This window comes from Malaclemys terrapin, chromosome 9 (genome assembly GCF_027887155.1).
Source record: "Malaclemys terrapin pileata isolate rMalTer1 chromosome 9, rMalTer1.hap1, whole genome shotgun sequence".
Lineage (NCBI taxonomy): Eukaryota > Metazoa > Chordata > Testudines > Emydidae > Malaclemys > Malaclemys terrapin.
Genome location: NC_071513.1, coordinates 102,661,393 through 102,682,246, shown reverse-complemented (window position 1 = coordinate 102,682,246; position 20,854 = coordinate 102,661,393). Strand labels below are relative to the sequence as shown.

At 48.8% G+C, this 20,854-nt stretch overlaps 1 protein-coding gene across 4 annotated transcripts in view; it reads right to left on the bottom strand.

Moving 5' to 3' along the window:
- The window catches only part of TP63 (tumor protein p63), a 108,814-nt gene extending 88,405 nt beyond the window's left edge, over positions 1-20,409 (bottom strand). For 3 of the 4 annotated variants that reach the window (XM_054040701.1, XM_054040702.1, XM_054040703.1), the window contains exons 1-2: positions 20,321-20,409; positions 18,494-18,626 (exon numbers count right to left, since the gene is read on the bottom strand). In XM_054040701.1, coding sequence (XP_053896676.1) covers positions 18,494-18,626; positions 20,321-20,394 — 207 coding nt within the window. In that variant the 5' untranslated portion in view covers positions 20,395-20,409. The remainder of the gene's footprint in view (positions 1-18,493; positions 18,627-20,320) is intronic. The other variant, XM_054040700.1, reaches the window with a different exon arrangement.
- Positions 20,410-20,854: the final 445 nt, after the last annotated feature.

Here is a 20,854-nt window from a genome sequence, read left to right as displayed (position 1 = left end):
AACACATTTATTAGAGCATAAGCTGTCGTGGGCTACAGCATCCGAAGAAGTGGGCTGTAGCCCACGAAAGCTTATGCTCAAATAAATGTGTTAGTCTCTAAGGTGCCTGCCACAAGTACTCCTGTTCTTTTTGCAGATACAGACTAACACGGCTGCTACTCTGAAACCTATCACAAATATATGGCGTTGGCTAGTCAGCACTGCGTCCCCCACACATGCACTGGCTCCGACAGCACTGTGGGAGAAGTCTCCTCTGGACAGCTGTCACAAAGGAACAGCAGGATACACCCCTCTCTGCTCTGCTTGTGGGGAAGGTAAGAGTCAGCAGGTGACAAAGGCAGACACACACCGCTGTGGCATGAGGCAATCTGATGCGTCACATGGAATGCACAAGTATGACGGTGAGTCAGGGCCTCAAACTGTAACTACGGGACATAAATGCTTAGCTCCCTTGGGACAGAACGGCTGCAGTCAGGAAAGTGTTTCACACACAGCATGGTGGGGATTTCATGTTTATGGTTTCACTGCTTCAGATCAAATACGCTCAGGTTACAGGATGTTTGCCCCCTCCCCCGCCCTCTCCCTTAAACTGGCAGCTTGTACCCCTTCCCCCTGCCCCCAGGCAGTGAAAGATCAAGGCTTGATTATTTTGCCTCTTATGTTATTATTAGAAATAAACCTTCTGGAATCTGAATCAAGTGGACCATTCTTACGACAATGCAGGAGACGGAATGGAATACAGCTTAGCCTCCGGTATCCCCTATTGGCTGTGCAGAACTAACGGGGGGGGGGGGGGGAGGAGGGGGAGATTTTGCCTCTAAATGAGCGCTGATTAGATTCCCATGCAGCAATATACTTAGCAGCCCCTTTGAAGGAAAGTGAATGCTACCGAGGTGCTTATCTACAGACCACAACTTTCTAGAGGGATTTTCAAGGGGAGATGTTGTGTGTGTTAAGGTCAGAATATTCTTGTTCAATACTTTGGGGTTTTGCTCCAGTTTAATCTGCTCTTTTGAGGGGGGGGGTAGGGAAACCCAAAGTGCCCAAGAGGCTGAGCTAAGCTTTCAGAAGTGATGTGATTTTAGCACTTCCGTTTTTGGATGTTCAACTTGACACCTTAAGTGAGACAATTCTCAGAAAGTGCCAATCATCCATCCTCTGAAAGTCAGGACCCTATAAGGGGTCTCAGTCTGGGCATCCCAAAATTTAGGTGCAAAAACCTGCACTAGTCACTTCTGAAAGTTGAGCTGGAATACTGATCGCATCATTCCTTGGTCTTTCTAGAAAGCATCTGAAGCCATTTTACCTGGATGGACATCATACGCATACTCAGAAGAGACCTTGATTTAACACATCATCCAAAGTACACTGCTTCTAGCTTTATAGCACACTGCACGGCTTCATTACTAAAGCCAGAGTCCTGGTACTGCATGTGAATGTATATGTGACATCAGCCAAGTCACACTCTTCATTCAAGTTCTCCTGTTTCCCCGCTGTCCAGATAGCGTGGAGTGGATTATAAAACACATTTGTTGTTGTTTAAGAATCAGACTTCACTGTAGCATTATCCCTTCCCGAAGTCTAAAGTGACACTGCTTTCAGCCACAATGCCAAGTGTCACAGACATGTCTCAGAAGCCTGATGACAATACAATTAAATGATTATGCAAGTTCTTGTAGCAGGGGTGTGTTTGCGTTTGTGTGTGTGCGCCTATTAGGTGGTTCAGCCTGAACTTCCTGCAGATCAAAGTGAAAACTCCTCACACCTCCCCACTTAATTTCACAAATCAACATGTGGATAAGCTGTTCAGGAGAATGGTAAAACCAGCTCAGCTCAGCAGCATTTACAAATGTAGGTTTAGCTAAAGGAAGGAAAAAAGAAACGACATTGGTTTGTTACCTCCTTTGGATAACTGCTGAATGCTTAAAATGAGACACTATTAAATAGTTGGGGGACGGAGGAATTAAAAAGTTATGAAATATTTTCCCAAGTTTACTTCCCCAGTGAAAATTTTCTTGAAAGGATATCCCTACCCTACTATACAAATGCAAACTGAGAAGTGAAACTTACTAGAAACAGAAGCAAAGCCAACCAATTTATTTTCCTTGTTCAAGCCAAGTTGAAGAGCAAAAAGTAAAGAAACAGCATAAAGCACAAGAGAAATATCTCCATCTAAGGCATGGGTTGCGGACCCCTAAAAATTTTCAAAAGAGGTGTGGCCCCCTTTGTAAATCTTAAGCATAGTCTGCGGACTCCAAGGGGTCCATGGACCACAGGTTGAAAACCACTGAGCTAAGGCAATATGAGTAACCCAAAGATTTTTTTCTTTAAGTTGTGTGTTGTTTTTTTAAAAAAGACCTAATCAACTACAGAAAGATGACACTTTTGAGAGAAAGCACTTTACCCTCTAGTGTTACTAGTAACATCTTCTGATCCTGCAACTTTTGGTGCACGAGTAGACTCTTTTCAGTAGGGCTACACATGTGGACAGGCTGCTGGGCCCACACAAGAAGTTGTAGGATCAGAACCGGCAATGGCTACAGTTCAAAGAGATTAGATGAAGCCACTCTCCATTTTAAAAAGAAGAACAGGAGTACTTGTGGCACCTTAGAGACTAACAAATTTATTAGAGCATAAGCTTTCTAAGGTGCCACAAGTACTCCTGTTCTTCTTTTTGCGGATACAGACTAACACGGCTGTTACTCTGAAACTCTCCATTTTATTCATTGGTGCACTTGACAGAACTTGGTGTACAGTCAGTACACCAAGCATGTGTCTCTCCCCCACAGCAACAGGGTAGAGAACACAATTGGATGACAGGAAAATGGAGTTGGACGGACACAAGAATTGGCAGGGGGACTAAGAGGTTAGGGGTAGGTGTAATAGGCAAGACTGCTTTTAAAGCCGTATGTCCCAGAGTCTTTAAAATTCAAAAAAGGCAGCGCATTCCTTCCTCCCTTCACAAAATCTCAAACTGCACTTTGCTGGCAACCTGCCGCGCACACAATCACTTTTGCAAATTGCAGAGGAAAAATTGAGACTCACTGAAGGTAGCAAAGCAGCTCTGCAATTGGTTGACACCCACAGGATCTCTCAGCTTTCCCTCCCCAAAGAAGTACACTTTCCCCAATTGGCTGTCACAACAGGCCTGCCCTCTGACCCTGGGTAAACATCTGCACACGCAGCCTATTTGAGCTGTTACAGCCTGGTATCTCCACAGAATGCCTCAAGGGCTAATTAGAGTGTTAATGGGATCGTGTTGGGAGATAACACTGCAGAGGGGAAAATTGTGAAACAAAACCAGTTCCTTCACAACAGATTTGCAATATTGGTTTAGGAAGGTAGGCACAGCCCCACAGGAGGCTGCCCTACAGCTGTTGAACCCTTCTTAATAAGGAGCAAGACACTCCTCTAGAACGGCTCAATTACGCAGCCAAGATTACGCAAGGTCTTCATTCCTTTCCATTTCCCTGCACAATCAAAAAACCTCCAGCCCCTTTTCTGCAGTGACAAGGCTTGGAAGTGGAGCCTACTCCCACTGGGAACACCACAGGGCCCACGGCAGACGTACTAAATAGTAACCATACCTGAGTGACACACAGGCTTATGTTACCTACAGTACCTACAACCATGCAACATACGAACTGTAATTGGCGTCATTGGATAGTACCCAGAATTTAATCAACAGAAAGTGTTACTTGTATTCTATTTCTGACATTCCTATGGATTTTTGTGCAAATAAATCAAAGCACTGCCATGCTAAATTCTTTTAAAGCAGTCTCTAACTCAGGGGTGGGAAAACCACGGTCCGGGAGCTGAATCCGGCCCACAAGCCACACCGCGCGGCTCAGCCCCGCTCCGGCCAGGGCACTGGGTCAGGGGCCAGACCATGTGGCTCGGAACCTGCACCCCATAGCCTCTCCCCATGCCCCAACCCCCTGCCCCAGCCCTGATCCTATTCCTGCCCGCCAAACCCCTCTGTCCCAGCCCAGAGCACCCTCCTGCACCCCAAACTCCTCATCCCCAGCCTCACCCCAGAGCCCGCACCCCCTCCCACACCCCAACCCCAATTTTGGGAGCATTCATGGCCCACCATACAATTTCTATTCCCCGATGTGGCCCTCGGGCCAAAAAGTTTGCCCACCCCTGCTCTAACTAGTGTATCATGACTGAAAGGATAACAAGTCCTTGGTGAGAGCAAAGATCTTTGCAAACAAGCTGATCAGAAAATCTTGGCAGGTTTTTGCTGCACAGAAAACACCACAAGACTATGGAACTTTTAAAAGGGTAGTGAGAGCTATCGTATGGAAATAAGCCCTATTTTTTGCTGAAATAGGCTTTTGGGGCCCAACTCTAGCGATTCTGCAGGCAAAGCCTCCATGACATCAGTAGCAGTTTTGCCCCTGTAGTAATCATACTTGGCGCCCGGTCACATCTTTCATCTGAAGATTTCAAAGTGCTCCGCAAACATTTAATGCATTAAGTATCCAGCATTGCTGAAAGCTAGGCAATTATTTTGCAGATGGTGGAGAACGGAAACGGAGAAGCTAACGGACTTGCCTGATGAGCACCCAGGTCACCTGACTCCCCAGCCTGCACTAACCATTAAACCACACTCCCCCTGCAGACATGGAATGACATGTCAGGCCCTTTGGGAAAAGGGAAACAACCCTATGATTGCAAAGTTGCAAGGCTGAGATTTTTCCCATTCAAGCCACACTGCTCATGAGAAGTTATGCTGCGCCAGTCGCTCTCACAAGAGCCCCCCTCATGTACACAAAAGACTGCCGTAACAAATGGCACTGATATATGTCGTGCCACGAGATGCAGGTTCTTGCTGAGGATAAAGAAAGGATAATCTAAACAAAGGAGAAGGAGGAAGAGCGGAGGGTGGTGACGGATTAGAGAAAGTTCTTTAGTTTGGTTTGGTTTATTAAAAATAAAGAGCAACTGTTGACAAGTTCAGGTTTTCTCTTACATAAGCGAGTCAGGGAACGGGTGTCACTTATACACGATAAGGGGAAGCTAGGAGAGTGAGGGTGGGATAAGTTACAAATTGCTTACAGGAAATGCACAGCTGATCTAAAAGTTCTGGCAATGGATTCGTTTTTAAACCAGTGCCTCCTGTTTGGCCAACTTTCCACCTACCAGTCATTTGTCAATCCGATACAAAAAAGAAAGAAAGAGTCATCGGCTGCAATGATTTTAGCTCTCTTAGGGTATGTCTACGCTGCAGCTGGGGAGAAGGCGGGTGGGTTTGTACTCAGCCAGCTAACCCGAGCCCCGCCTGGGCACCCTGGCTACACGGCGATTTTTAGTGAACTAGCGCGAGCGGAGCTAGCGCATCCATCTACCCATGCTGGGACGCATGCTCCCAGCTGCAGTGTACCTTTCTCCTCTTGAACCTGGCTCCACTGAAGTCTATGGAGTTTTTCGTGCTTATTACACTAATTGGAACCATCTCACTGTTACCAGGTGTTCCCCCAATCTGATTATCGTATCCACCAATTGTCTCCTGTTCGCTCCTTAAATTGTAAAGTCTCAGTACAGCAAGGGGGCCCTGCCCAGAGCCTCTCTAGGGACTGTTGCAATACAGGGCATCCAAGAAGTGTATTTTATCACTATGGCTTCAGGAAGAGCATAAATATATTAACTTAGCCTCACTTTGCCAATACTCGCCCACACACCACCTCGACCCCTCTCATGTGCTGTGTTACCCCAGTGCCTAGCCTAGGACCCCACCGTGCCAGACACTGTATAACCTCATCTAGTCAGAGCAAGCGTCTGCACTGGAGAACTTACAACAACTGAAATAGAGGAGACAACAGAAATGAGAAGGGACACGGGCCCAGAGAGGAGAAGTGCCTTGCCAACAGTCCACAAAGCAGGTCAGCTGCAGAGGTGGGAACAGGTCTCAAATCCCAGACCTGCGCTCTGTCTCCTGGATTACACTGACCTCGGTCTGTCCTTGAATCACATGCTCCTCGGTGCAGAGACCCTGCCTTCAGCTCCATTAGGAAAACCTCTAGGACACTGTAGGTACTATTATAAACCAACATTCAAAGTTCAATCCCTATGTTCAACTGTTTACCAGGAGGCCTTCCCAGGAGAAACGTCAAACCCAGGAGAATTTTTTTTTTTTTTTTGCATTTTCTCCCCATAATTACGTTAATTTAACAAATTCCACTTCATGTCAATGTCCTTTTTCATTTTACTTTATTCTTTTAGTCTTGCGAGATGAAGCTCTTGTTAGTGTACCAGCTGTGATAGGCCCAGACCAGTTGGGAACAGCAGAGTAGCAGAAGGGAGATATACTGGCCACTGGATAAGTAGTTTTCTGTTCCCTGAGTGACCAGAGCAGGGGCTGCTCCAGGCTAATAGACCCCCTGACTCCAATTAACCTGCTAAGAGTCAGGGGAGGCAGTTAAGCACCTGACTCTAATTAAGGCCCCTCTGATGCTATAAAAGGGCTCACTCCAGTCAAGCCAGGGGAGCAGAAGTGTGTGTGAGGAACGGGGAGCAAGAGGTGTGCAAGAAGCTGAGAGTGAGTAGGCATACTGCTGGAGGACGGAGAAGTACAAGTGTTATCAGACATCAGGAGGAAGGTCCGGTGGTGAGGACAAAGAAGGTGTTGGGAGGAGGCCATGGGGAAGTAGCCCAGGGAGTTGTAGGTGTCGTGCAACTGTACCAGGAGGCACTCTAGACAGCTACAGTCCACAGGGCCCTGGGCTGGAACCCGGAGTAGAGGGTGGGCCCCGGTTCCCCCCATACCTCCCAACTCCTGATCAAACACAGGAGGAATTGACCTGGACTATAGCTTCTACCAGAGGGGAAGGTCTCTGGACTGTTTCCTGACCCACAGGGTGAATCTGTGACGCGAGCAAATCCGCCAATAAGCGCAGGACCCACCAAGGTAGAGGAGGAACTTTGTCACACAGCATATAGCAAAACAGACAGCGATGTTCACATACTCATCTTCTGCAATGCGTTCGAATCCATATTTTAAAGCGAATGCGATTATATGCCCATCAATGGAAAATGCCTTTTCCTACAGGCAGGTTTGGATGTTTAGATTTCACTGCAGGTGCTCAGAAACGAAGGAGTCCCTCAGAGCTGGTTGAATTAGTACAGGCCACAATCGCTCCTTAATCTACTCCTGACACTGACTGATTTACCATCGCTGCCGTTGCCGTCTTAAATTTGCTCCCTGGTTAATTTAAAAGTTACCAAATTCACCGTTGTGCGGTAGTGGCAGGACGAGCCTAGCAGTCTCCTTCTGAAATAGCGGAGAAAAGAATGCAGCACTCAACAGGCAGAATGGAACGATCTGACCATGCAAGCAAGCGGATGTTTAGATGAACTTTTGGGGGGATGTAAGGTTCCATATAGAGAAAAAACCTGCATTAGTACAGGGAGATGGACATTGGGCCCAGGGGCCTATTTACCGTAGAGCCCAATAGGTAGGCCCCTACCAAATTCACGGCCATGAAATTTCACACATCATGGACCATGAAATCTGGTCCTGTGTGTGCTTTTACCCTATACTACACAGATTTCACGGGGGAGACCAGAGTTTCTCAAACTGGGGGTCCTGACCCAAAAGAGGGTTGCGGGGGGGGGGGGGGGGGGGGAGTATTTTGCGGGGGGGTCACGGTATTGCCACCCTTTTAGGCGCTGGGCCCAGAGGACGGCGGCTGTTGACCGAGGGCCCAGCTCTGAAGGCAGCAGAGCAGAAGGAAGGGTGGCAATACCATACCATGCCATCCTTCCTTCTGCGCTGCTGCTGGCGGCAGCTCTGTCTTCAGAGCTGGGCTCCCGGCCAGCAGCCGCTGCTCTCCAGCCGCCCAGCTCTGAAGGCAGCGCCACCACCAGCAGCAGTGCAGAAGTACGGGTAGCAGTACCACAACCCCCCCTACAATAACCTTCTGATCCTCTCTCCCCCCCCCACACACACACACACACACACAACTCCTTTTTGGGTCAGAACCCCTACAATTACAACACCATGAAATTTCACATTTAAATAGCAGAAATAATGAAATTTACTATTTTTAAAAGCCTATGACCGTGAAATCAACCAAAATGGACCGTAAATTTGGTAGGGCCCCACCGATATGCGAGAGATGCTTGCCAGACACAAGGCATCCCTGCACCCCAAGGATCTCACACTCAGGGCAGATGGAAGGGTACCTCAAACAGATATTAAAAGAACAATACAAGTGAATTAGATTCACTTCTGGCAGAATGGCTGGGGTGGGTTGCCAAGAAAAGCTTCAACGTAGGCAGGGAGGGTGCCTTGCAGAAGTGCTCAGGGAGGTCAAGCCACACACCGGGCACCGTGTGGAAGGTGGTACAGGAGCCAAAGTAGGCGCAGGTGACAACTGGCAGAGCACAGACGACATGGAGCATGAGCTCTAGCCATGTAGGATACATTTCTCACTCCTGCTTCAACATCCTCAGGGGGCACAAGAAAGATCCTAATGGTTCAAAACAGAGTCTCCATTACGAAGTGGCAAGGAAAAAGCTCTGCCTATCCCTGGGAGAAAGGAAACAGACAGCATTGTGCAGGGTAGGTTAGAGATCAGGACAACAATGGAATAGACTAAAGGGATAAAACACCAACTGCACCATGAACCCATATCCTGGACAGAGGCTGGATGCCCTGTTTCTATTCCCTGACCCAAAGCTAGGAGCCTGATCTCATGCTCTGGCCATACTCAGGTCATGCCAATATCGCTTTTTGAACACGAAATCTGATTTGGGCAAGCGGGTTGCGAATTCTAATTCCAGGTTAGCGATGAGGAAGCATCCTGCTCGTCACCCCAGCCCCACATGAATTTACAAGGCAAGTACGAACGAATGAAAACAAACTATAGGAGAAACAGGATGGCTGCGGTCCACTTATATTTGTGTACTACTACACTTAGTGGTTTGTCTGAGCTTCAATTGCCTAAGGCCAACTAAGGTATTTACTGCTTAAGGGCTCTAACCCAGTTAAAAGGTTTAAGAGAAATAACAGGCACAATCTTCACAACTGGGAATGGATCGTACCAATCAGGACAGACAGCAGCATATTAAAGTTTTTTATATGAACAGTATAAGCTTCCTCTTTGCTAGTTTCCAGACACTGGCAGCAAAAGCACCCAGAGCACGTTGCTTTCAGATCAAGATAACTTTAAATTAATGTTCGTGTAGCCCTCTGAAGATGGAAAGTGTTATTGCTTTGTAACACATGCAGCAGCATGGAAAATTTTGGAGATTATCCTGCTTGCTCAAGGAAGATTAGGTTTTTTGGAGGGTGGTTGCTTCTTTTGTGGTAGGCTATTTGCATAGAAGCAGGATGTCAGGTTCCTTAGAACAGCAACTCCTCCAATCCCCACAAACTGGGGATCTGAAGCCAAGTCTCCAGAGAAGACAGCTAGGGCACTCAACTCACCGTTCCCACACTGACCCCAGACTGGCAAAGCTAAATTACCTTGTCCAACCACATCCACCAGGGATGTTCTGAACCCATCCTACTCAAAGAGGAGGCCTGAGATTGCTTTGAATGCTGTGTTCCCACCATCTTCTTTCCCTTCTCTCTTTGATGTTTAATCCTACTGCATTTTATGAAATTGCATTAGACTCTCAGCTCCTCAGGGCAGCTACTCTAACTGGATAAAGCACTGTGAACACCTACGGTGCTCTTGGCTAACTGGAGTTAGTTTTATTTATGATCGTTTGCACTCCAGAAGCGCACACGGTGTGCAAGGTGCAGTCGGTACGCACAGAGACAAGACAGTCCCTGTCCCAAGGAGCTTGCAGTCAGATGTAACATTTTTATTGTTCAGCATATTATACTGTACATGCCATACAAGGAATGCATCCATGAAGTCATCCAAAGGAAGGCTGGCAGGAATTCCCTAGATCTGAACCCAGTATTATAATTTTAGGTCCACGTCAAATCCAAAGCCATTCAATACTGAATAAAACTTTCAAGATAATTTTTCCAATACACCTCTACCACGATATAACGCTGTCCTCAGGAGCCAAAAAAAAATCTTACTGGGTTATAGGTGAAACTGCGTTATATCAAACTTACTTTGATCCTCCGGAGTGCGCAGCCCCTCCCCCCCCCCCCGAGCGCTTCTTTACCACGTTATATCCGAATTCGTGTTCTATTGGGTCACGTTATATTGGGGTAGAGGTGTACCAATAAGAATTCAGGAAAGTGATAATATTGTTACACATAAGGAGCACCCTTCGTCCCCAAAGCTCTTTACAAACAGAAATGCAACTGACTCTGGGCAGCAGCCAGACAGCTAACACATCAATGAGAGGAAGGGAAACTTTGCAAACACATTTTAACAGCAACAACAAAAGCGCCACGGAAGCTTTGGAGTCCATGAAAAGACTCTTAGTATCCAATGTATCTGCCTCAGAAGGGGTTGAGTTGATCCTTTCTGGATTTGAACCTACGGCCCCATGGAATATAGGTATTTCAAACCTGGTGAGCAGCAGAGTTTGGAGGTACATATGTTGCAGAAGATAAACACTCAGTAATATTAAAATGCGAAGGCTGAATGGGGAGTGCTCACAAATACAACTGAAAACAAGACAGGAGTTGCAGGGGAGGTCACAGGCACCACAGATGAATAAAATAAGTGGAAAAGATTGCTCATTACGGGAATACTTTTGCAGAATCTCAACCTTCACTAAACAAATGTATCTGCATGCAGAAGAATAAAAACTTGGCAAGCCTCAGAAACCCTTTCATGCATGAACCCAGATAGCAGTGCAAATAAAAGTTTGATCAAATGTCTGAACGGTCTGCAAACTTCCCATCTATCCTTCCACGGTCAATCCCGGAATGTTTAGGGATGGAAAAAGAGGACCACACAAGCCATCTGGATTCATCTACCCAGCATGCTGGTTTTGCTACATAATGCATTTCTCTTCCAATCCCCAGCCCTTTTGTGACGAAGCAGCTTCAATTGCTGCCTCTGGAAGCACACATCACATCTGAGTCAACTATTGCAATAAAAAAATAAAAAAAAAAATCAGGAGGCATGTTTGTAAGTCCATGCCTCTTAGCTCCAATTGGTGTATGTCTTGTATTAGCCAGCTACCCCTAGAATGCAGCCAACTACCCCAAGAAAGCAGCCACCCCTTTGCATGCAGCCACCTCCCCTTTGCCCTTCAATCTCACACCTCTGCCAGCTGCCCTCAGTCTTCCACTTGCTAAGGTTCTTACGCGGGAAAGCACTTAAAGCATGTGCTGAACTTTAACTTTAAGATCACTGGGATTGATCATGTTTTTAAAGTTAAGTATCTGTTGCCTCCTGAGTCCTGCTTGACATGTAGGGCAGAGACTGGCTTCTTTGTTACTTATCTGTACAGCAAGTGACAAAAGGGGATTCAGGTCCTGGACTGTGGTTCCTATACTGGCATAGAAAAGGTACATTTTACCTTGCCTTGATAATCATTATATGGGCTTCTGCAAGCCATAAACTGATCAACAGCTGAGTTCAGAAATCAACCCGGGTTGGGCTGCACCAGTAAGTGGCAGTATGGCATACCGGGACTCCTGTGGCAGACCCCATTACTAGAGGAGTTAGAACTTAAACACAAAACTCTCAGCTTTCAAGCTTCTTGGGTTCCTAAGGGAATCTTCTGAAGAAGAACTGATGAAACACTATTTCACTAGGAGGGTGGGGAAGCAGAACAAGGAGCAATGGTCTCAAGTTGCAGTGGGGGAGGTTTAGGTTGGATATTAGGAAACACTATTTCACTAGGAGGGTGGTGAAGCACTGGAATGGTTACCTAGGGAGGTGGTGGAATCTCCTTCCTTAGATGTTTTTAAGGGCTGGCTTGATAAAGCCCAGGCTGGGATGATTTAGGGGTTGATCCTGCTTTGAGCAGGGGGCTGGACTAGATAACCTGCTGAGGTCTCTTCTAACCCTAATCATCTATAAATCTAGGATTCTATTGCTGCCTGAGAGAGTCTGCAGAGAGGGAAACAATCTCTGGGGAAGGAGGGTTAACTGCTCTCATTGAGATGAATAGGTGTTAACCCTGAAACCTAACAATAACTTAAACATCCCCCCACCCCTTTTTAATGGCTGCAAACCTGCATGCAGCATCCACAATCCCACATTGCACCTACAATCAGTTTGCTAACCAGTCTTCTGATTGCTCTTATACCAGTGATGCAGGATTGTAATTAGCCAGGAACACAGTCCATATGAACAGGTGGCAAGATTAGGGGAAGGGAAGATGCATGGGCCACTGTGTGAAGACTGTGGATCTGATGGCCTGTTATTATAGGGTAAATCCCAGGAGAGTTTTGCAGCAGTTCTCTTTGGACTTGTCTAGACAGCGAGTAACTGCGCAGCAAGCCCGAGTGTGAATCTACAATGCCCCAGCTTCCGCACGCCAGCTCACTGGGTGGACCATGCTACAGTGCACGGAAAGCCCTGCGACGTTCACTGTCCTGTAGCAATGTCCAGGTGGGATGTTCCTGCGCAGGAAGCGGATGCGCTGTGGAGTCCCACCTTGACTTGCCGCGCAGTTACTTGCTGCATAGACGAACCCTTTGTGGCAGGTATGGTAGAATGTACAGCACCAGCACACCTTCGAGGACTACGCCATGCAAGTCACTGCAACTGCGAAAACCTCCTCTGCTGACAACGTGTGCACAAATGCCCAGCAGAGAACATTCGGCCAGCAATAAAGCCTGGTTTCCACAGAGGCTGAAAGATGGATTTAAAGACAGGGATTGTTTTTTGAACCCGCTCAGAAAGCTCTGGCCAAGGAGACTGCCAGGAGAAAGGCATTCTGCTGAACTGGTTCAGCAAGGAGGAAGGCTAGCTTAGGGGCATGCAGGGAAGGTATGTGCACGGAGGGAGAGGGAGTCACCTTCCCCAGCTACAGCACTCATGCTGCCAGTGGCTAGAGTTTACCAGGGCCCTCAGGAGAGACCCCCTCCCTGGCCAATTCCCAGTTCAAGGGCGGGGGTGGAAACAGTAGTTTTTCCAGGTTAAGAGTGAACTGTTTCAAAGAAAGAGGACTTAAACAGGGTGCTAGGCAGTTCTCTAGAGGAGTTCTCCAGAGAGAGACCGGTATTACGCGGATGGTGTACCAGCCGCTGGAGAGCTCCCCAGCAGTCTAGGGCAGTGGTTCTCAACCTGGGGGTACACAGAGGTCTTCTGGGGGGCACATCAACTCACCTAGATATTTGCCTAGTTTTACAACAGGCTCCATAAAAATCACTAGCGAAGTCAGTACAACTAAAATTTCATACAGACAAGGACTTGTTTGTATGGCTCTATATACTATACACTGAAATGTACGGACAATATGTATATTCCAATTAATTTATTTTATAATTATGTGGTCACACTGAGCAAGTCAGCCATTTTTCAGAGACGGTGTGCTGTGACCCCTTTGCATTTTTATGTCTGATTTTGTAAGCAAGTCGTTTTTAAGTGAGGTGAAACTTGGGGGGTACTCAAGACAAATCAGACTCCTGAAAGGGGGACAGTAGTCTGGAAAGGTTGAGAGGCACTGGTCTAGAGCACGCGTGATGCTGTAGTTCAGAAGCATTTGGTCATGTGTCTGTGTCTATTGATAACATGCCGCTGGCCAATTGATGGGAGGAGCAACATTACATCCAAGAGACACCATCATCCTGTGATGAGCACTCTCATGTCCCTGCCAGGTGCAGCCAGGTACAGCCAGGATGAGGGGCTATTGTAATGAGGAGCCCAGCCACCGCAGCGAGCAGCAGAGATCCCAGCTGGGCCTTCAGCACCAAGCGAGATGGGTCTCTAACATGCGGGCTAGCGGAACGACCCTCTTAGCCATTAGCAATAGACTGAGGCAGCCGCTGACAGGAGATACCACCAGCACGCCTGCTACGCACAGTATTATGTAACGACGCCAGAGCAGTTCTTTCGGGCTTTGTCCAGATGAAACACAAGCTACAGGACCCAGGAGATGGAAGGAGCTTGTGGCTACAGCGTTCTGCTCTACGTGTGAAACACGTGGGCAATCCCAAGTACCCGTCCGCGGAGCCGTCCGCGCCTGGCAGCGTGTGAATCCCCTGTCCCCCTATCCCCGCCCACTCCTACCCTCTTGGGAAGTCAAGCTTTGGCTCCACTGTGTTACCGGTCTCAGAAACGCAGTGGAAAGGAGGACATTCCCTTTGGGGCGTGTAGGGGACCCAGTCACAAGACAGAAGGGGGAAAAGGGAAGGGATGCTGCCTGGGTTATTTCACACAACCCCATAAATCCTGTTCTGCTCCTCACTCTGCCACCTCCAGCTCCCTTTCATCTGAGCAGAGCCCAGGTCACCAGCCTCTCTGAAAACAGCATGCCAAGGACAGGGCATTTCTACTGTAAAACACAGCAAGAGGATGGGAGGTCTGGGTTCCGTGGGAGAAGACGTTGCTTCCTTTTCAGCCAGCTACCACCGAGAACAGAGGATTTTTTGCCCCCCTTATCTCTCTCCATTTTCTGTTTCCTTTTTAGATTACAAATGCAACCGACTGACATAAACCAACACAGGGCTTGCTCCCTGGTTTTCCATTTGCAGACGGGACACAAACACGTCCCAGCTGTGGGAAAGTCCAGGTCCGAATTTTTGCCCCCTCTGTAATTGTGTTCTCTACAGATCGGGTATGGTTCAGCCGCAAGGTGCTGGGTTGGATGCAGGAATCACTGGGTGAAATTCTCTGGCTTGTGTAATGCAGGTCAGACCGGATGATCATAATAGTCTCTTCCGGCTTTAGCACCTAGGAATCCACATCCTCTGCCCAGAACATTCCCCGATGTGCCCCCCCCAGGCAGGACTCGGTCTCGGGGGAGCTTGGTCGTGCACTCCTGCACACCTTGCTTAAGCCGAGGAGTTACTGCTGGTTTTGAAGCAGGACAGCGGGGAGGAGACCTCACGTTCAAGCTCAGAAAGGTACGAAGCGCGGCATCTCGGCAGGACCAGCAGAGCCAGCCCCCTTCTCAACTAAATCCCTCCTTAAAACTCCGCATTTCCAGGATGCCCTGGCTATCAAAGGTACTTATTACGGCCCCATTGCCACAGTACCTGAGTGCCTCGCAATCTTGAATGGATTTATCCCCCGAACACCCTGCGTGCCAGGAAAGTCCGGCAATCTCCATTTTACACTGCGGAGCTGAGGCCCAGAGAGAGTAAGCAACCTGCCCAGGGTCCTAGAGGAAGTCTACGGCACAGCCGGGAAATGAACCCAGGACTCCAGCCAGCGCCCTAACCACTGAACCATCCTTCCTCTCTGGTGAAACTGTAAGAGTCACTTATTACTTGAGTAACTGCCCCGCAAAGGTGGCACATGCCTATCCCGAGTAACCATGTGATCGGATTGCGATGCCCCCTCTCTCCGCCCTCTCTAGCACCCGAACACCTCGTGCCATGTGCATACTTTACATGGGCAACGCTCCTAGGCCGGGCCTTGTACCTCTCTGCAAAGCCCTCAGCTCTGTTAAACTACACGAATAGTCTTTGCCCATCTGCTGGGACACAGCGACAGCACAGAAAGCCCTGGAGCAGACAGTCAGCCTGCGGGTCTGTTTAGCGAACATGACCAGAGGTGACATTCTCCTTAAAACAATATCGAAGAGTAATAGTCCCGTGCACTAGAGACAGACACTTTCAAAGCAGCAGAACTCTGGGCAGTTATTGTACTGTATTCTCCCGCCTCCCCGCCGCCCTTTTTGAGCTCAGGGATTCCTATCCTCTGTTTAAAAACTCCACATTTAATCAATTGGACGGAAAGCCTTAGAGTAAAGGAATGAAAGTTTTAATTATTGCAACACCCAAGCGCCCTGGTGTTATGATGGTGCTTCTAATTTAGAATTCTAATTGGAGTCAAAATTAATAAGCTACAGGTACCTGAAAGAAAGGAAGAAAGAAAGAAAGAACTCCTCTGAAGCTCATGGAAAGTCAACGAAAGATGTTGGCTTTGGATAAGCCCTTATCTATTTACTTTGCCCCAGTTTAAATCTCTTAGATGCAGCCAGAAAGCTGGCCTTTATCTTCCCATAAGACAATATATTAAAGATCGCTCTGTTTTAAGCTTAGTCTCATATGGCACCTCCACCACCACTACATTCCTTTGTGTTTATCTGCCCTCTTCAACCCTTTCGCTCCGATCAGATGCACACAGCACATCGTGTCTTCAAGTGACATGGCCGAGGTTACGCTAGAGACAGGTGCTAGGAGAACTACTGCCCTGCAGCTATCTGCAGGAAGAGAGGAGATACAGGGTTAGAAGGTATTTCAGATTAAACACAACAATGGCAAACACCTGCCCTGAGGCTACACATTCTCTGCCAGCACAAGCTGCAGCCTCCGCGCGCCCCAGAAACAGCAAAGCAAACACCAAGTTCTCTGCAATGCGGCGTTGTCGCCCGTCAAGTGATGTTTGCTAATTAACAGGGGGGAGAGAGAGAAAGAACGTTCCCTATTTTAAAACCAGGCTGTTTGCACAGGTCTGAGATGCATTTTTTCCTTTGTAAAGCCTTTTGTATAGCACTTGATTGAACGAAGGAGTTGTTCTCCTTTACTGGAAGGCTCTGATACATTAATAAATTAACACAGGGGCACGCAGCACTTAAAGGGCTTGAACCAACAGCCACGCACCAAGTTACACGGAATTACATTAAGCAGCTTGTCAACAAAGCTCTATGCTGTGATGTATCCCCGTGACATTCATTAACATTAATGAAAAATCACACAACCCAGCCCCTGCGTGAAGCTTGGAAAATATGTGCCCTTAAGGGTGGAGATCAAAGCCACCAAAAACAAGAAAACCAGATCCTAGCGAAGGCTGCATGGCCCCACTTTTTCTGCTGCACTGTGAACAGGGACTGCAACGCTCTTTAGCCAGCAGGAGACAGGATTTTCCAAAGGGCGGCAGAGAGCCATCACTCAGGAGAGGGAAGCTTGGAACAAGGACTCAAGGCGGTGTCACGTTAACGCAGCGCCGCACCAAGCGTTTATAGAAAGCAGAGTTGTGCGGGCTTTTGTAACAAAGCCACAAGGAACTCAACCAGTCGGACGCGGGAGGGAAGCTGGCAAAGATACAGCCGATGCTTTTAAGCGATTCAGCTTAGTTCTAACGAATTTTCCCCATTTTATAGACGGGGAATCCCCACAGAACAGGGTGAGTCTTTCAGACTGGAGGAACTTTCTAAGGGCACCATTTTACCAGAGCTGGGCAGCCTTTCAAGGAAACAGCCAAACTTTGCCCCCTCGTGGGTGGTGGAGGCAGGATCTCCATCCCAGATGGGCTTTGTGAGTGACACATACCCTCTCTGATGGGACAATCCCTCTACCTTCCAGCATTGGGACAAGGCCTGGAAACCCCTGTGGTCATTGACTCATGCCTCTGAATTACAAGCAGGACAGTCATTGCCAGGATGCGAATTGGCCACTATGGTGGACTGCTGCGGCACTAGAAACCTGTAAGATTAGCCTAAAAGAACACTAATGATCTGGTGACTTAACTGTTACGGATTCTGTGGGTGGAATACAGGGGGTGGGGAACCTGGTTCTGCTGACACTAGCAATAATCATAAGTCCAGGGGGGAAAAGACCCGAGCTGTAACGTAACGAAAAAGGAACTGCTTGTGGGGAAAGTTTTGGCACAGAGCCTACTAGTCAAGGAGAAGAGATGGCACTACCGCAGAAGCAGGAGCTGGGCACATCCAGCAAACTCTACAACCTTCCTCTCCAGCCCGTAAAGCGATACATGGAACCATCAGCCCTCAGAACACTTGCCAAGAGAAAGCACCAGAGGCAAATAAACCAGCCACCACCAAGGCCTCCTCTGCATGTCACCACCAAACGTGCGGGTGAAACACAGTGGTGGCCAAATCTCATTAGACTCGCCGTTTACTCTTGCCTGAACAGATGGGGAAAGGGGAGGAGCAGTAACCAGGCTATGGACCCAAGTTTTCAGGCGGTGTCTACACTAGCCTGCTTGTCCTGTTAAAGAATTCCTGCTGTCGCCCCTTTACTCTTGCTCCCTTGGTGAAGGCACCAGTGGGAGCGTCAGTGTAGTCAGGATACCAGCAGCCACCAGTGTTTAAACCCTCAGCCCACATAAGTGTGCTGTAAGCAGGGAAGAAAGCCTTTGGCTGGAGGGCCAGAACCAGCGGCTGCAGAGAGCTCCCTCTCCGATCCCTCCAAAACCTGCTTTGCTCGGCCCTTCCTTCCGTTTGCACTCCCAGACTCTGCCCCCCTCACTCAGCAATGCTTCAAAGCAGAGGCACCACAGAACACAAATGCAAACATCTCCACCAGCAGGGCCACCAGGCATGGTGCAGAGAGCAGGTTCCTGAGATCAGTGCTGGGGAGCGAGGCCTTTCACAGGGCGAGCACCTGCAAGGGTTAGCCACAGGCCTGTCAGATCGCCGTTCAGAACCAGGGCTATCGCCACAGCATAGACAGGGCCCAGTGCAAACGCTTACGCACACTCACCCACATGGGGTCGCTCCCATCCGCATCCTGCATCCGGACACAATCCATACTAATCTCTATTTTGTTTGTAGGGCCATTGTCTGAGGTATCGTCCATGAAGTTCAAGTTGATCGGCTGAACTGAACATATCGGCCTAAGAGGAAGAAAAGAGCGTCATTAAAAACATTGGCCGAAATCCCGACTCCACTGAAGTCGACAGCAAAACTCCCATTTGACTTCAGTGGGGCCAGAATTTCACCCAACAGCCAAGCGTTTGCCAGCTGGTAGCACTGAGAACCCCTACGCTGAGTATGGGGGAATAAGGGAGCTCATGGTGGTGAATGCCTCAAAGCCAACAGTGGGTGTCAAGAAGGGGACACCGTCCACCCTCGTTCCCCAGAAGCTCCATCCCAATGAAACCCAAGCCCAACCCAAACCTCCATGGAAGGTTTCACTAAAACCTCTTCACTTTTCCTCCCCGCCCCTCCGCATGTCTCGGAGCCGGGTAGGACCAAAGGATCGATACTGGGGGGGAAGGGGCGTTCTCATCATTCCCAACTTGGCTGAGACCAGGAACTCCTTGAAATCTCACCCCTTGATCTCCCAGACTTTCCCTCCCCTCAGCGCAGCGCCTAGGCGTTAGGAGACACATTGCGGGGAGGAGTCAGAGGGGAGGAGAGGTGGATGTTACCGATGGGGGGGGGGGGCCTTACTTCAAGAAATCTAATAGGCAGGGCAGATGAGCAGGATGGCAGAGCCGTCATTATGGGTGGGCAACCGCTAGTGTTGCCAACCCTCCCGGATTGGCCGGAAATCTACCGGAATCGGCATCAATCTCCCGGTGATGACTGAAAGCAATCTGGGAGATTTTAATAGGTACAGTACAATTAATGACATTAGTCATGTTGGGGGGAAAAAAAGTCTCCTGGAATAGCTTCAATCAGAGTTGGCAACCCTAGCAACCGCCCAGGGCACCGTGGTCAAGAGGCCAGGAGCAGGGCAGGCCTAGGGTGTGAGGCTGCAGAAGGGAGAGGGCGTAGGCAGTGGGGGCCAAGAGGGATGGAGGAATGAGTGGGGGAACCCAGGGAGACAGCGGGGCCTGGGGGGTGGATGGAAGCCCAGGGGATGCAGCGGGGGGACAAGTTCACCCAGGGCACCATTTTCCCTAAGACCAGCCCTGCAGGGCAGTTACCCTAGGCCCCAACTTCTAGGGGGAGCCAGATCACCACGCCGCTCAGCTTTCTGGGGGGCCTCGGCCATTTGGGGGGGGAGGGCACTGAAAACATTTCCCACCCTGGATCCGCAAAAACAGCTGAGGCCGCTCCTGCTAGTATTACTCGTCGCCCTGCAAGAACTGAAGCAAGCTCTGCCCAGCAACTGCCCCAAACTTCCCACATCAACCTGCCTCAACCCTGACCTGATGAGACATGGCCGCCCTCCTGAGGGTGCGTAGTGCCCAGTTCTGTTCTCTCCGGGTTCTTATACCGCACCGTAGCGTCCGAGCACCTCCCAGTCGTGCGTTAGGCCACGTGACTAACATCTGTCCCATGTCTGTTCTCTCAGCCTCCCCCTAGGGGGAAAAGCGTGTCCCCATGTCCAGCCAGTCCACAGCCTCTCTACCGAGCCACTTGTGAAACGGACATCTGTCCACCATGAACCAAATTGAGACCCGCTTCAGTGCCCCCAGCAGCCACCCAGTAACCATGAGTCACCATGGAGTTGGCTAGATCCCTAGCAGTCACCTAGACACAAAGAACTCTGGAATCTACAATACCAATTCTCTGAGCCACCCTGACAGCTTGCCCCACAAATGCCTGTCTGCAGCAGTCTCTGTCTGCTGGTACTTACTGTTCCAGGAATTCCCAGATTTGCTGGAAAACCTCTGGACTCAGGAATTCTCTTGTCTGCGAGCTCTGGGACATGGTGGATCGGTAGTAACTCTCTGTCCAGGAGAAATGGCCTGGAGTTTCCACAAACCTTACAATAAATAAATAAATAGATGATGTTGAATCCTCGATTAAACTACTCAGAAACCCATAAACTGAAATGATTGTGAGAAAAAGGGAGACACACTAAATGTCTGGAACATTCTTAGCTGTACAATCTGCATCTCCTGATACTGGGGACATGTTTAGAAGGGAGAGACTTAGATCGCCTCTCATGTTATGGTAGACATCCCCCACCCACCCACCCACCCCCCTGTAATTCTGTATTGGATGGAATCTTACAACCAAACTTTATGTCATCCTCACATAAATCACCACAATATTTTGCACTTAAATGAGGCGGAGTACCAGGCTGGGAACCAGGAGATCTGGGTTCTGTTCCCATCTCCGTCACTGACCTGCAGTGTGACCTTGGACAAATTAGCTTGCCTCTGTT